General features: G+C 36.9%; 2 protein-coding genes across 2 annotated transcripts in view; both read right to left on the minus strand.

Annotated features, from left to right (window-relative positions):
- Positions 1-204, minus strand: part of LOC127840938 (targeting protein for Xklp2 homolog) — a 51,371-nt gene extending 51,167 nt beyond the window's left edge. The window contains exon 1 of the mRNA XM_052369405.1: positions 138-204. The gene's annotated coding sequence lies outside the window, so the exon portion shown is untranslated. The remainder of the gene's footprint in view (positions 1-137) is intronic.
- Positions 205-1,358: 1,154 nt separating this feature from the next.
- On the minus strand, positions 1,359-12,725 carry LOC127840497 (targeting protein for Xklp2 homolog). The gene is made up of 4 exons (XM_052368914.1): positions 12,530-12,725; positions 11,499-11,639; positions 3,962-4,033; positions 1,359-1,492 (listed from the first exon to the last, which is right to left on the minus strand). Exons 1-4 carry the CDS (start codon positions 12,618-12,620, stop codon positions 1,359-1,361), a joined length of 438 nt encoding a protein of 145 aa, XP_052224874.1. The 5' UTR covers positions 12,621-12,725.
- Between the last annotated feature and the right edge of the window lie 451 nt (positions 12,726-13,176).

A 13,176-nucleotide genomic window follows, 5' to 3' on the forward strand; every position in this document is an offset into this window, starting at 1 on the left:
GTCTACAATAGTTTAATGGTCAATCATCGATCAGTAGTCTATATTTAAGACGACAGATTGAAAAACTGACACAATGAACCCTGCCCTAAAAGATGAACACAACATAGCATGCAATGGACACAACATGTTTTTCTTACCTACAGCTGGTTGATCGACACATTTTCCAGACCTCAATACTCGCGGACTGGGCGTGCTCAACTCATCTGGAAAAGACAATCACTTTGGTGGAAGAATGCATCAAAGTTCATTAACCCTTTGCATGCTGAGAAATGTGTCGTCTGCTAAAATGTTGTCTGCTGAATTTTATAATTAGCATTTTCTTCGATTTTTTTTCAAAGAATCAGAAAAGGAAACAGTTTGGATCCTGATGAGACACCACGTTCTGTGGCGTCTCATCTGGATCCAAACTGTTTGCAAAGGCCTTCAAAATTTGGTTCCAGCACTGAAAGAGTTAAAAGATCCTCCCTCTGTGAGAACTGGGCTTCGTGCACTCAGTAAAGTGTCGTTCAAGATTAGCCTATATGTATTGCCTACACTGGATTTTTATTTACAAGAGCCCTCTTTTACTGGAAGAATTCCATACAAGTGGAGAGTCTAATCCCTGATTAGTTGGTGCAGACTGCACAGGCTAATCTGGGATGAAACAACGCTTATGCATTAAGCCCAGTTTTCCCAAAATGAGGCTCAAAAGAAGACAGTGAGTATATGTGTCATGTTCTGATAAAACTGGGCTTAATGCATGTGGCGTAAAGTGTCGTCCCAGATTAGCCTGTGCAGTCTGCACAGGCTAATCAGGGACAACACTTTCCGCCTAAACTTGATTTTCGGTAAGGAGGGACTTCCTTGAAACTAAAAATACCATTACAGCGGAAAGTGTCGTCCCTGATTAGCCTGTGCGGACTGCACAGGCTAATCTGGGACGACACTTTACGCACATGAATTAAGCCCAGTTTTCTCAGAACAAGACACATATTGATACAGCTCTGGTTTTGGGGGGTTTATTGACATTTTGACAGAGAAATCATTTTTCGACATAATTCATTTTTCATACTTGTGACAATTGTGAATCTTTGGTAAATTGCATTTTTATATCCGTTTGTTCGATTGAGGATTTTTTGGGTGTACTAAAAATAATCCATATGATTTATTATGATTGTGGTGATGAGTAAATCTTCTCACACGTTTCCTATAAAGGTAGTATGCCAGTGCTAAGTGCACATACGAATAACAGTAAGTCATAACTGCCCAAACTGAATTAAGGGTAGGGAAGAATGGAAGTATGAAACCCAGTAATTCCATGACCATCACACAAGTAAGTAAGATGGCCGGGCCGAGAATCTAATTGACAATCCTCTGACTCAACAGTCTTCTGCTATCAACCGAGCTATTGGGAGTACTATATTACTTTCTGAAACAATGCTCAACTTACCTTTCAATGGTGTTACAGCTGGTTTTGTTACAACTTCTATTGATTCTTGTGAAGCAGTTTCTGCTAAAATAAAGAAATAATAGGTTATAAATTATAATTATTATAACCTAACAAGAGTGCCAAACTGTCACAAGATACGCCCGTTCGAAGGTTTTGGACACCATGCTCAATGCTTGAAAGTGTCCTCAAGACCTAGTTATTGACCCGGCATGACCCATATTTGAACTTGACCTAGATATCACTTAGATGTAACATCTGACTAAATTTGGTGAAGATCAGATGAAAACTACTTCAATTAAAGAGCGGACAACATGCTTAATGCTTGAAATGCACTATGTGACCTCGTTTTTGACCCGGCATGACCCATGTTCGAACTTGACCTACATATCATCTAGACACAACTTCTGACCAAATTAGGTGAAGATCAGATGAAAACTACTTCAATTAGAGAGCGGACACCATGCTAAATGCTTGAAATGCACTAAGTAACCTCGTGACCTAGTTTTTGACACGGCATGACCCATATTTGAACTTGACCTACATATCATCTAGACACAACTTCTGACCAAATTTGGTGAAGATCGGATGAATACAATTTGAATTAGAGTCCGGACAAAGTGGCGCCGTTGAAAATGCACTAATTGACCCTATGACCTAGTTTTTGACCCGGCATGACCCATATTCGAACTTGGCCTATATATCAACTAGATGCAACTGCTGACCAAGTTTGGTGAAGATCGGATGAATACAATTTGAAATAGAGTCCGGACAAAGTGGCCCCTTTGAAAATGCACTTATTGACCCTATGACCTAGTTTTTGACCCGGCATGACCCATATTCGAACTTGGCCTAGATATCAACTAGATGCAACTGCTGACCAAGTTTGGTGAAGATCGGATGAATACAATTTGAAATAGAGTCCGGACAAAGTGGCCCCTTTGAAAATGCACTTATTGACCCTATGACCTAGTTTTTGACCCGGCATGACCCATATTCGAACTTGGCCTAGATATCAACTAGATGCAACTGCTGACCAAGTTTGGTGAAGATCGGATGAATACAATTTGAATTAGAGTCCGGACAAAGTGATGCCTTCCGCCCGCCGCCCGCCAAGGGGTTTCACATAATACGTCCCGTATTTTATACGGGCGTATAAAAAACGTAATTAACCGTTAATGACTTTTTTTAAACATGTGTTATGACTGAAAACTAAGATCAAGAAGTGTCAAGGTTAACCCTTTGCATGCAGGGAAATTTGTCGTCTGCTAAAATGTCGTCTGCTGAATTTGTAAAATAAGCATTTTCTTCATTTTTTTTCAAAGAATACTATCAGAATAGCAAACAGTTTGGATCCAGATGTGACGCCACGTTATGTGGCGTCTCATCTGGATCCAAACTGTTTGCAAAGGCCTTCCGTTCCCGCACTGAAAGGGTTAAAATGAGGTCAAGTAAAGTGTGTGCATTGATAACTTTCAAAGACATGATCCAGTGCTCCAGCTAGAATTTAAAAAGGGTAGGGGGCTTTTTTGTCAAAAGGGCACTTTCGACGCGCAGTATTTTGTCAAAAGGGCACTTTCTAGCAGGGGGCTTTTCCGAAATGCTTCCTGTTGCATGTTAATTTATATGTTATTAATAATTGCTATAATATATTATTCCCATTATTATTGAACTATTTAAATATAATGTGTACAATGAGAAATTAATTATTTACTTGTAATATAATAAGAGATTTATGAATTATATGAAAATAAAAATGTTTTTTTTATTTTAAGGGCAGGGGGGGGCCCTAGGAAGGGCAGGGCGGAGGTTCGGGAGGGCAGGGCGGGGCGCCCTCAAATTTAGGCCTAGCTGGAGCACTGTGATCTCTGCAAGTACCAAAGCGATGTCGGAAGCACTTTTGCTGCAAGACTTAATGCATAATTTTAACCAAGAGTTTGAACCGTCGAAATAAGTAAAAGTCCGTTAGAAGGTATGTTCGAGGTCCCAAAGAGGTCAAGTGATGTTGGAGTGTTTAGAATATTCATAAATGACATCAATAAAAGTATCAAAACTATGTAGCAAGCTTTACTTAAATGGAAATAAGCACAAGCACGTTCTCAAAATGTGAGCACTTTTTAACGGATGCAAGCAAAATAATTTAGATTAAAAAATAAAATGTCTACTACACATTAAAATCAATAATTTTCACATTCTGGTTCCTATTCCAAAGAGAGATAATTAGACTGCTCTGTGGTCAAGTGCTCTTGTTGGATGTCATGTTTCCAGTAGGACATATTGATTAAAACTATTAAGATTCATGAATGAATTGTCTTGGCCATTGACAACATGTTTCATACCTGTGTAACAAATGGAAAACCACTGTGTGACGAGTAGAAAACCACCAGTGGGACACTGACTGTCCACCTGGCAATTTTCAATCAAATAAAAAAATAACAACTTGGTTTAAAACACTGTTGTTTCTGATTGCATTGACAGACTTTAAAAGCAAGAACAATATATGTTTACATGTACTATGCATGCTGATTACCATACCGGTAGGAGTCTTCAGGTTGCTGGTAGACTTGGCCCTGGTCACTCTCTGTGCTGGCGCCGTCCTTGGAGTCTCTGCCACAACACAAACCAATTCAATTAACTCAGCAATAGCTTTGATTAATGAAAACTCTGCTTTTCTGACTCATTTTAAATACTTTTAAAATTCCAGTACATATCAACTATAACTAGAAATGGCGCAGCAGAGGCCGACGCGTATCCCCACGCCGCATGTTTGACCCAAGGGCGCCCCAGGGTTGATCATGGGGCCATGCATAGTTGAGATTGACCGTATTGTCATAAGAGATGTTCAGTATAAATTTGAAGTAATTCGGTGTAGAAATGAAGAAGTTAATGTAAAACAACCTAAAAAATAAGTGAAAATCTATACTAATCTCTCCTCCTCATCCTGCTCTCCTAACAAATCTAATACTGAATCAACTTCACTGACGTCCATTATCAGCGATTTTCCTCCTTCTTTATAAAGTACCGGTAAACGGTACTTTCCCAATCAAACGAAAATTCCCAAATTCCCAAAACGGTACTTTCCCAATCGAGCGAAAATTCCCAAATTCCCAATCGGCATCTGGAAAAATCCCAATCAGCGTCCGAATTTTTTCTCAAAACGATAGAAAGTTTCGTAAAAAAACCAACTTTCGGCGAGCGAACAAAGAAAATCGTATAGTTGTGTGTAACCACGCGCTCGATTAATTTCGGGTTTTATTATTCAGCGCATTCAATCAATAGAGTTGTTACTGTTTCCGGTTCTTTTGCCAGGCAGCCAGCGTACTGATTTACGTCGGTTTGTAACCTTATCGTAGTTTGAAATGAGTCATAATAGCAAATATTATGCCAAAAAACCAATCGGAACCATCTATCACAGGACACATTGACAGCAATAATGATGCTGTGCAGGGAGGGATGCAAGCAACTGAGTGATGATCAAACATCAAAGATTGTTGAAATTTTCACAAAAATGAAAGAGAGAGACATTGCTTTAAAAGAGATTAAAACAACTAGTAATTGATTTGGTGTGTTCTTTATAATATTTTGTTATTTATATAAACTTTATAACTTAATGGTCATTAAGGCATGCCTGCAAATGATTATTTAAATGGGTATGTTCAATTAAGTATGAACTGTATGATGTATTCAATAAGACCCAAACTTCACGATGCGATTTTCCCAATTTCAGGATTTCACGACTCGATTTTTCCCAATTTTGAGGTTTTCACGACTCAATTTTTCCCAATCGGACCGGTACGGGTACTTTTCCCAATTGGACAAGGAAAATTGCTGATTATGTACATGTCATCCTCATTGGAATGACCTATGAGATGGCTGAACATGCTCTCTTATAGCCAATCTTCTTGCTTCTGTTTTGGAAAAGTTATGTTTTGAGGTTAAATGGTTGACTAAATAGTAGCGTCTCAGAAATTTTCTATCGCAATCTTGTACACAACAATGAATATGTTGAATTTCATGTCTGTCTTTGACGTGCCTGTTCAAAGTCCATCTTACTTTAAATTGTTTCTCACATTTTTCCCACTTGAACATTTTGACAGATTTTCAGTAATCACTAATGAGTCCAAAAGTGTAATTGAACAAATTGAAAGTTTCAGCCCTTTTAGGCCAGCATTTTTTAAATATTTGTTCTACGGGAAATTTTTCAAACAAATTGAGTCGGGCGGGGGGGGGGGGGGGGGGGGGGGGGGGGGTGGGGATGAATAAAAACAAAAGCATGAAAAGTGAGCAGTCTACCAAAAAAATAAAACTGTCTAAACCGATTATTTTTTTATTTTTGAAAATGTAACCTACGTATACTGGCATTAATCTTTAAGTGTTTAATATATCTAGTTACACTGTTGTAGAAGCTTTTTATAATAATAGTTAACATATTTTTATATATATATTTATAGGTAAAAGCACCTTTCGCAGTTATTACACTATATTGCTTCAATAGAGACTATTAAACCAGGTTTTTTTTTGGCCCGATTTTATAGCCGAAATTCGGCTATGTTCCCAATCCCAAAAAGTATACTTTTTTCCCAAAATGTGGCAAAAAATTCCCAATTTAAAAAAAAAAAAAAATTTTTTTTTTTTTTTTTAGAAAGAAGTGTCTTATGCGTATTTTATCTCAATTTAAATTCAATTACATCTAACAAAGTGTTTTATGATTTTGTTCTTTTAATTTTAATGATTATAAAGTGTTATATCAAATTCAGTATCTCCCTAATTAGTGGACTTTTCGTGTGGAAAAAAAAGGCTAATGAATTAATTTTCCCAATTTCATGAAACTTCCGATAAAATTCCCAATTCCAAAGCCACGGGCTATCTTCCCAAAAAGTGGAAAAAAAAACCTGTTAAACACGCCAGGTGTGTATTGTATTATAGTGATCATTAAACTTGTGTTGAGTGTATATCATATGTATGTTTATAACAAATATAGGTTGAGTGTATATCATATGTATGTTTATAACAAATATAGCATGCATTTGACTTAAATAAAAAAGACTTGAAAACTTTTTACATTGTTTAATAGCTTTAAATAACAACCACATTTGTAACTTTCATCCATGAGTGGAATATGCACTCTAACAAATACTCTTTAATATACACCAGACTTGCATTATATCATGATAATTTGTATCAATCATGAGAAAAAAATGAGCCACGTAACAGGAAATTGGACCTTAGGGCGATTGCGACCATTTTGGCTCCAAAAGAGCAGTCTGATCAGGATCCAAAATGTTCAACATAATCAGGGGGTTTTTTTTAGAAAAAGGGGAAGACGCTGGATGCTGGGTAAAAGCGAGCGCGAAAGAGACATATTTGGGGAAAAAATAAACACTGTTCATTTCAATGTCTATAACTCACCTACAGACTTCAAGTTTTTTTTTAGAAAAAGAGGCATGTCTCTGACCTTTTTGTTCTGAAACACATGAACAAGTATGATATTAAAGTCAAAGTCCTAAATAAAGTTGCAGGGGTAGATCTAATAATCGGAAATGTTTTCAACTTGGGCCGGGGAACGATATCAATATTGTGATTTCGGTTTCATGATGAATGGGTTGACGATCTAGATCTGCTACAGTATTGGAAGGGAAAGGTGCGGCAGCTGCCGATTGTCTACTTTCACTTTCACAATAATCCGACATTATTAATCGATTTTGATAACATGTACCTCCGAATCCTGCTGGGTTTCAACGGGTTTTGATGATTCATTTTTTTAAAAATGAGTCCGAACGTTTTATTTTGTTCGTGTATGAACGCCATTTGTGAGACTTTTTTCTGTTTTAACGTTTATATCTTGGCTTTCACATAACCCGGATGAAAATTCGACTGGTTTCCGGTAATTAATTAACGATACACCCTTCTCGCGCAAGACCGGAATCCAGTAAAATAGTCACATGATTAATACGATTAGTTGCCCGGTTTCCATGAGGTAATTTAAACAGTGATTTTTTTTGCTTTAATTTGTTACAGCCTGTGCCATTTGAATTGGGAAAATTAGCGCGATAAACCGTGAAATTGGGAAAAATAGCGCGATAAACCATGAAATTGGGAAAAATTAAGCATTATTAATAGGATTATAAGTAACAGAAGTGATATTGTTTTTAAGTGCATGTTCAGGGAGTTTTCTAGAAAAGGAGTCTGGTCAAATTGGTGTTTTTTTAATCAATAAAAGGACGGACGGACGGACATACGACGGACAAAGACTGGTCACAAAAGCTCACCTGAGCAATCAGCTGAGCTAAAAAGTTATCAAACTTTAACCAAGGTTAAAGTTTTGGGACCAGAAACCATTTTACTATATTGAGTCACTGTGACCTTGACCTTTGACCTAGTGACCTGAAAATCAATAGGGGTCATCTGCCAGTCATTATCAATGTACCTATGAAGTTTCATGATCCTAGGCGTAAGCATTCTTGGGTTATCATCCGGAAACCATTTTACTGTTTCGAGTCACTGTGACCTTGACCTAGTGACCTGAAAATCAATCGGGGTCATCTGCCAGTTATTATCAATGTACCTATGAAGTTTCATGATCCTAGGTGTAAGCATTCTTGAGTAATTATCCTGAAACCGTTTTACTGTTTCGAGTCACTGTGACCTTGACCTTTGACCTAGTGAACTGAAAATCAATAGGGGTCACCTGCCAGTCATGATCAATGTACCTATGAAGTTTCATTATCCTAGGCCTAGGCGTTCTTGAGATATCATCCGGAAACCATCTGGTGGACGGACCTACCGACAGACCGACGGACCGACAGACCTAGTACATATGCAAAACAATATACCCCCTCGTCTTCAAAGGGGGGCATAAAAATGATGTAGATGTGATGTTTATGGCCATTTTTGACCTTTGAACTCAAAGTGTGACCTTGACGTTGGAGATATCGACGTAATTATTTCGCGCGACCGTCCAATAATGGTGAACAAAATGTGCCAAATGATTTTAAAATCTGACAATGAACGACAAAGTTATGGCCCGGACAAGCTTGTTCCGCCCGCCCGCCAGCCAGCCATCCAGCCTGCCCGCATTCCCCAATCTAATAACCAGTTTTTTCCTTCTGAAAACCTGGTTTAAAATGCCCCGCCCACTGGCGGCCATGTTTCTTCACCAATCCTGACCATTTTCAAACTCGTCCGAGATATCAATAAAACCAATGTTTTTACCAACTTTCATGATGATTGGGCAAAAATTGTGACTTCTAGAGTGTTTACAAGGTTTTTCTATAGCCAAATAGGGAAAACTGCCGCTATATACATATAGCAGTGATTTTTTTTGCTTTAATTTGTTACAGCCTGTGCCATTTGAATTGGGAAAATTAGCGCGATAAACCGTGAAATTGGGAAAAATAGCGCGATAAACCATGAAATTGGGAAAAATTAAGCATTATAAATAGGATTATAAGTAACAGAAGTGATATTGTTTTTAAGTGCATGTTCAGGGAGTTTTCTAGAAAAGGAGTCTGGTCAAATTGGTGTTTTTTTTAATCAATAAAAGTGGCAAGTTTGGGAATGGTTTATGGACAAAAATGACTAAATTCAAGTTATATATCTTGTAAGATGTTTTAAAAATAAAGTTGAGACCTATATTTAAGAAATCATAATTAAGTTATATGAGACTTCTAAAAAAAAAAAAAAAAAAAAAAAATTTTTTTTTTTTTTTTTTTTGGAAGTTGGGCTTTTTTTGGGGAAAATTTTGGTCAGATTTTTGGGAAAAAACGTGTATTTTTGCGATTGGGAAGCAGCCGAAATTCGGCTGTAAATTTGAGCAAAAAAAATCACTGTTAAAAGCTATATATAGAATCACTGGGATTCCCAGATTTGAGTGTTCGTCGGGAGAGAGAGAAAGAGAGCGAGATCGTTGTACATGGTACAAATTGGATAAATGTCGACTTCCCAAAAGAAAAAAAACATTTCTTTGAGGGTAAAATATGATATTTTGGTGAAAAATTACATTTTTGGAGGGGAAATGGTATTTTTAGGGGAAAAATTCTGGAAGGGGAAGACGCCGAATATCGGCGTCACTTTCTTAGTAAAAAAAACCCCTGATAATTGTCATTCAGTCAGTACTTCTAAAGATGTTAAGCGAACACTTTGGATCCTGATCAGACTGCGCTTGAATTGATCTTGATCCAAACTATGTGTAGTGAAAGTTCTAGTACATAAAATGTGAATATTTCATTTAAGAAACCGAGAGTTATAGACTTATAAAAACATGTGCTGCATTTCATTTTATATTCAGAGAGAGTTATATTGTCAGGGGTTTTTTTTAGAGAAAGGGGAAGACGCTGGACGCTGGGTGAAAGGGGAAAAAAAGAGTGCGAAAGAGAGATATTAGGGGAAAAAATAAAAACTGTTCATTTCAATGTCTATAACTCATCAAAAGAGACTTGTCTCTGTCCTTTTTGTTCTTAAACACATTTAACAGGTATTAAAGTCAAAGTCCTTAATAAAGTTGCAGGTGTAGATCTAATAATGGGAAATGTTTTCAACTATATTTTTGTACTGGGGCCGGGGGACGATGTCAATTTTGTGATTTCAATTTCATGATGAATGGGTTGACGATCTTGATTTGCTACAGTATTGGAAGGGAAAGGAGCGGCAGCTGCCGATTGTCTACTTTCACTTTCACAATGTTCGATGTTGATTACCTCGGAATCCTGCTGGGTTATAACGGTTTTCGATGATTCTTTCTTAAAAAATGCCTCGATGCGTTCAGTATCTTCCGAGTTCGAATGTTTTATTTTGTTTGTGTAAGAACGCTAATTGTGAGACATTTTTTTCTGTTTTCACGTTTATACCTCGGCTTGCACATAGCCCGGATGAAAATTCGACTGGTTTCCGGTAATTAATTGACGAAACCCCCTTCTCGCGCAAGACCGGTATCCAGTAAAATAGTCACATGATTATAACGATTAGTTGCCCAGTTTACATGACGTTATTTAAGAGCTATATTTAGAATAACTGGGATTCCCAGATGTTGTGTGTTCGTCTGGAGAGAGAGAGCGCGAATTCGTTGTACATGGTGCAAATTGGATAATTGTTGAATGCCCCAAGGAAAAATAAGCATTTCTTTGAGAGAAAATATTATATTTTGGTGAAAAATGATATTTTTGGTGGGGAAATTGTATTTTAAGGGGAAAAATTCTGGTAGGGGAAGACGCCGAATATCGGCGTCACTTTCTTAGTAAAAAAAACCCCTGAGTGTTTATTTATGTAAAGTGAACACAAGGGTCATGACTACAGTATTTGGTGTGTAACATCGTTAAGAGGTTCTCTGAAGTTTGTTCAAATCATGCAGAAAATTTGCCCTCCCTATGGGGTTACTGTTTTGCTTATAAATATAAATAATATAATCATTCTCTGAAAGCGCAAGGCCCATTGGTTTGTTACGTTGCATGCCAACCATATAGTGGTTCTTTGCTAAGTTTCCTCAAAGCATGTCTCCGTGGTCAAAACTGTTTGCACTTCAGGGGTCAACTAATTTATATAGATTAATGTATTTGATAATCCCTAACAACACAGAAACCGCAAGGGTCAGGGGTTCAATATTTGATGTGTAACATGTTAGTGCTTTCTTCTTCTAGGTGTGATCAAATCATACATTAGGCGTAAAAAATAACCTGTCCTTGTTTCACATGATTAATATTTACTTATATAATAAAGAGCTTAAACAATCTTATTCTCTCAAAACGCATGGGTTAGGTGATAATTATTTTGTATGTGACATTGTATGGTGGTAATCTTCGTAGTTTTTGTATCATGTCCATTGGCTTCACATAAGCCCCAACAAAATATTGAGGTAAAAGACACAATATACCTAGAAACCTAGATTTATTTTATTGAACATTTCCTTAAGTGAAAGCCGTATAAAAAATTAAAAAGTACATTGCAAAAGTTATGGCAAATGTCAAAGTTGGAGCAAACAAACACACAAACCAACCAACCAACAGACAGGGCAAAATCACTATGTCCCCCACTATAGTGGTGGGGGACATAAAAAGCCCTCAAAGCAGTTTAATGGTACCTGTTTTTTGTTTTGGGGTTTTAGAAACTGCCCTCGTTTCCTTCTTTATTTCGGCATTAGGCGTGGTGAACATGTCACTGCCATCAGCCCCATCCACATCGTCTCCTAGATCTACTGGTACCCCACTCTCATGATCAAATTCTGCAACAATTAACAGAATTAAAATCATGTTGTACATGTACATGACATAAAAATTAAAGAATACACATAGTTTATCCCAATGCGTATGCAACCATTCATGAATATTATCGATTAAGGGGCAAAAACTAAAGAAATATTGTTTGAAAGTATGTCGAAGATTTATTCGGGTTGACAAACGGACTGGAAATATTGCTTGGTTATTGACCGACTGTGAGTTAACAGCTGGACAGATTTTTTTGAAGTCAACTTTTTTTGAAAGGTTGTCCAATTGCCCATAGGAAGATCAAGGGATGCTTTGGACTAAAGCTATTTGTGACATTTTTGCGGCCCGTGAAGACAGGTCTATGATCATTTCTAGTACATGACCTTGTTATGATTCCAATATCAGAGGGTGGGGATTTTTTTCATGACTCTTTGTCAATTTTTTTCTCATTAAACATGATTTTTTATATTTATTTGAATATATTGGGCTTCTAAAAAAATACTATCCAGGGTACGTTACTTCCACCTGTGGCTTTCGGTAGCCTTTAATAGTCCGAAATATACCGTTGTTTTGGTCATTTGAAAACATAGCTATTGATGACAGCTGAAAAGTGTCCGAGTTTACCCGGATTGACCCTACTAGAATCATCTGCAGTTCAAAAACTTAATGTAAGCTACGTTACCTCTGCAGTTTGAACACCGTTGATAAAACATTTAAAGCGATGTCAGCATGATATGAGCATTTTTCTATTTAGCTTTATCCTCACTTAATTATAGCCTCAGCAGTGTTCCTGTGACTTTCAATTTTGAGTCGTATATCTTGCTAATATATTTCTAAAACCAGAACAATGCATATTTTGTCATTTGCTTTGGTGGGTGGGGAAATATTTTAACACTTGAATAGTTACCGAAATATTGGTCGACATTCTCGTCTTCTACTGGTTTTGTAAAATCTATAAATTGTGGTGCGTTGAAATCCCATCCTTGACCTGATTCCATTTTACAGGTAGATTAAATCAGTAAACTCAGTAGGTTTTTCGACATATCAAATTCAACTTTTCACGAAAGTTTGATCTACCCGCACAAATACCTGCGTCCAATCAAATTAGGTTTAAATAAACAAATGAAATGTAACGGCATTTTTGATTGGGTGTACGAATTAATATGTTCGTTCTCATTCAAGTTCGCACTATTACGGATTCGAAATTCTCCATATCTTACATTTATTACATGCTTGTCTGTGATACATGCAACATAGATTTGAATTTGTTCCATAGCCACTCGTGAAAACAATTCGATCTTTTGACTAAAGCCAATAATTGAACGTCCTGACGTATTAATTAAAAACATTGCTTCATTGCGTAATGTCCTGAAAAATATGTCTTTAAATTGCAAAAGAATTGCAACTTACGCTAAAGTATATACATAGTTATTATTTTTGTTAACTGGACTTGTTCACAGTTTGGAAAAAATATGAAAGCGACAAAATTCATTGGTTCAAGAAAAATATGCCCATATTATAATAAAGCATGCGAAATACCAGAACTGAACAGAT

The sequence above is a fragment of the Dreissena polymorpha genome, chromosome 8, assembly GCF_020536995.1.
Source record: "Dreissena polymorpha isolate Duluth1 chromosome 8, UMN_Dpol_1.0, whole genome shotgun sequence".
NCBI lineage: Eukaryota > Metazoa > Mollusca > Bivalvia > Myida > Dreissenidae > Dreissena > Dreissena polymorpha.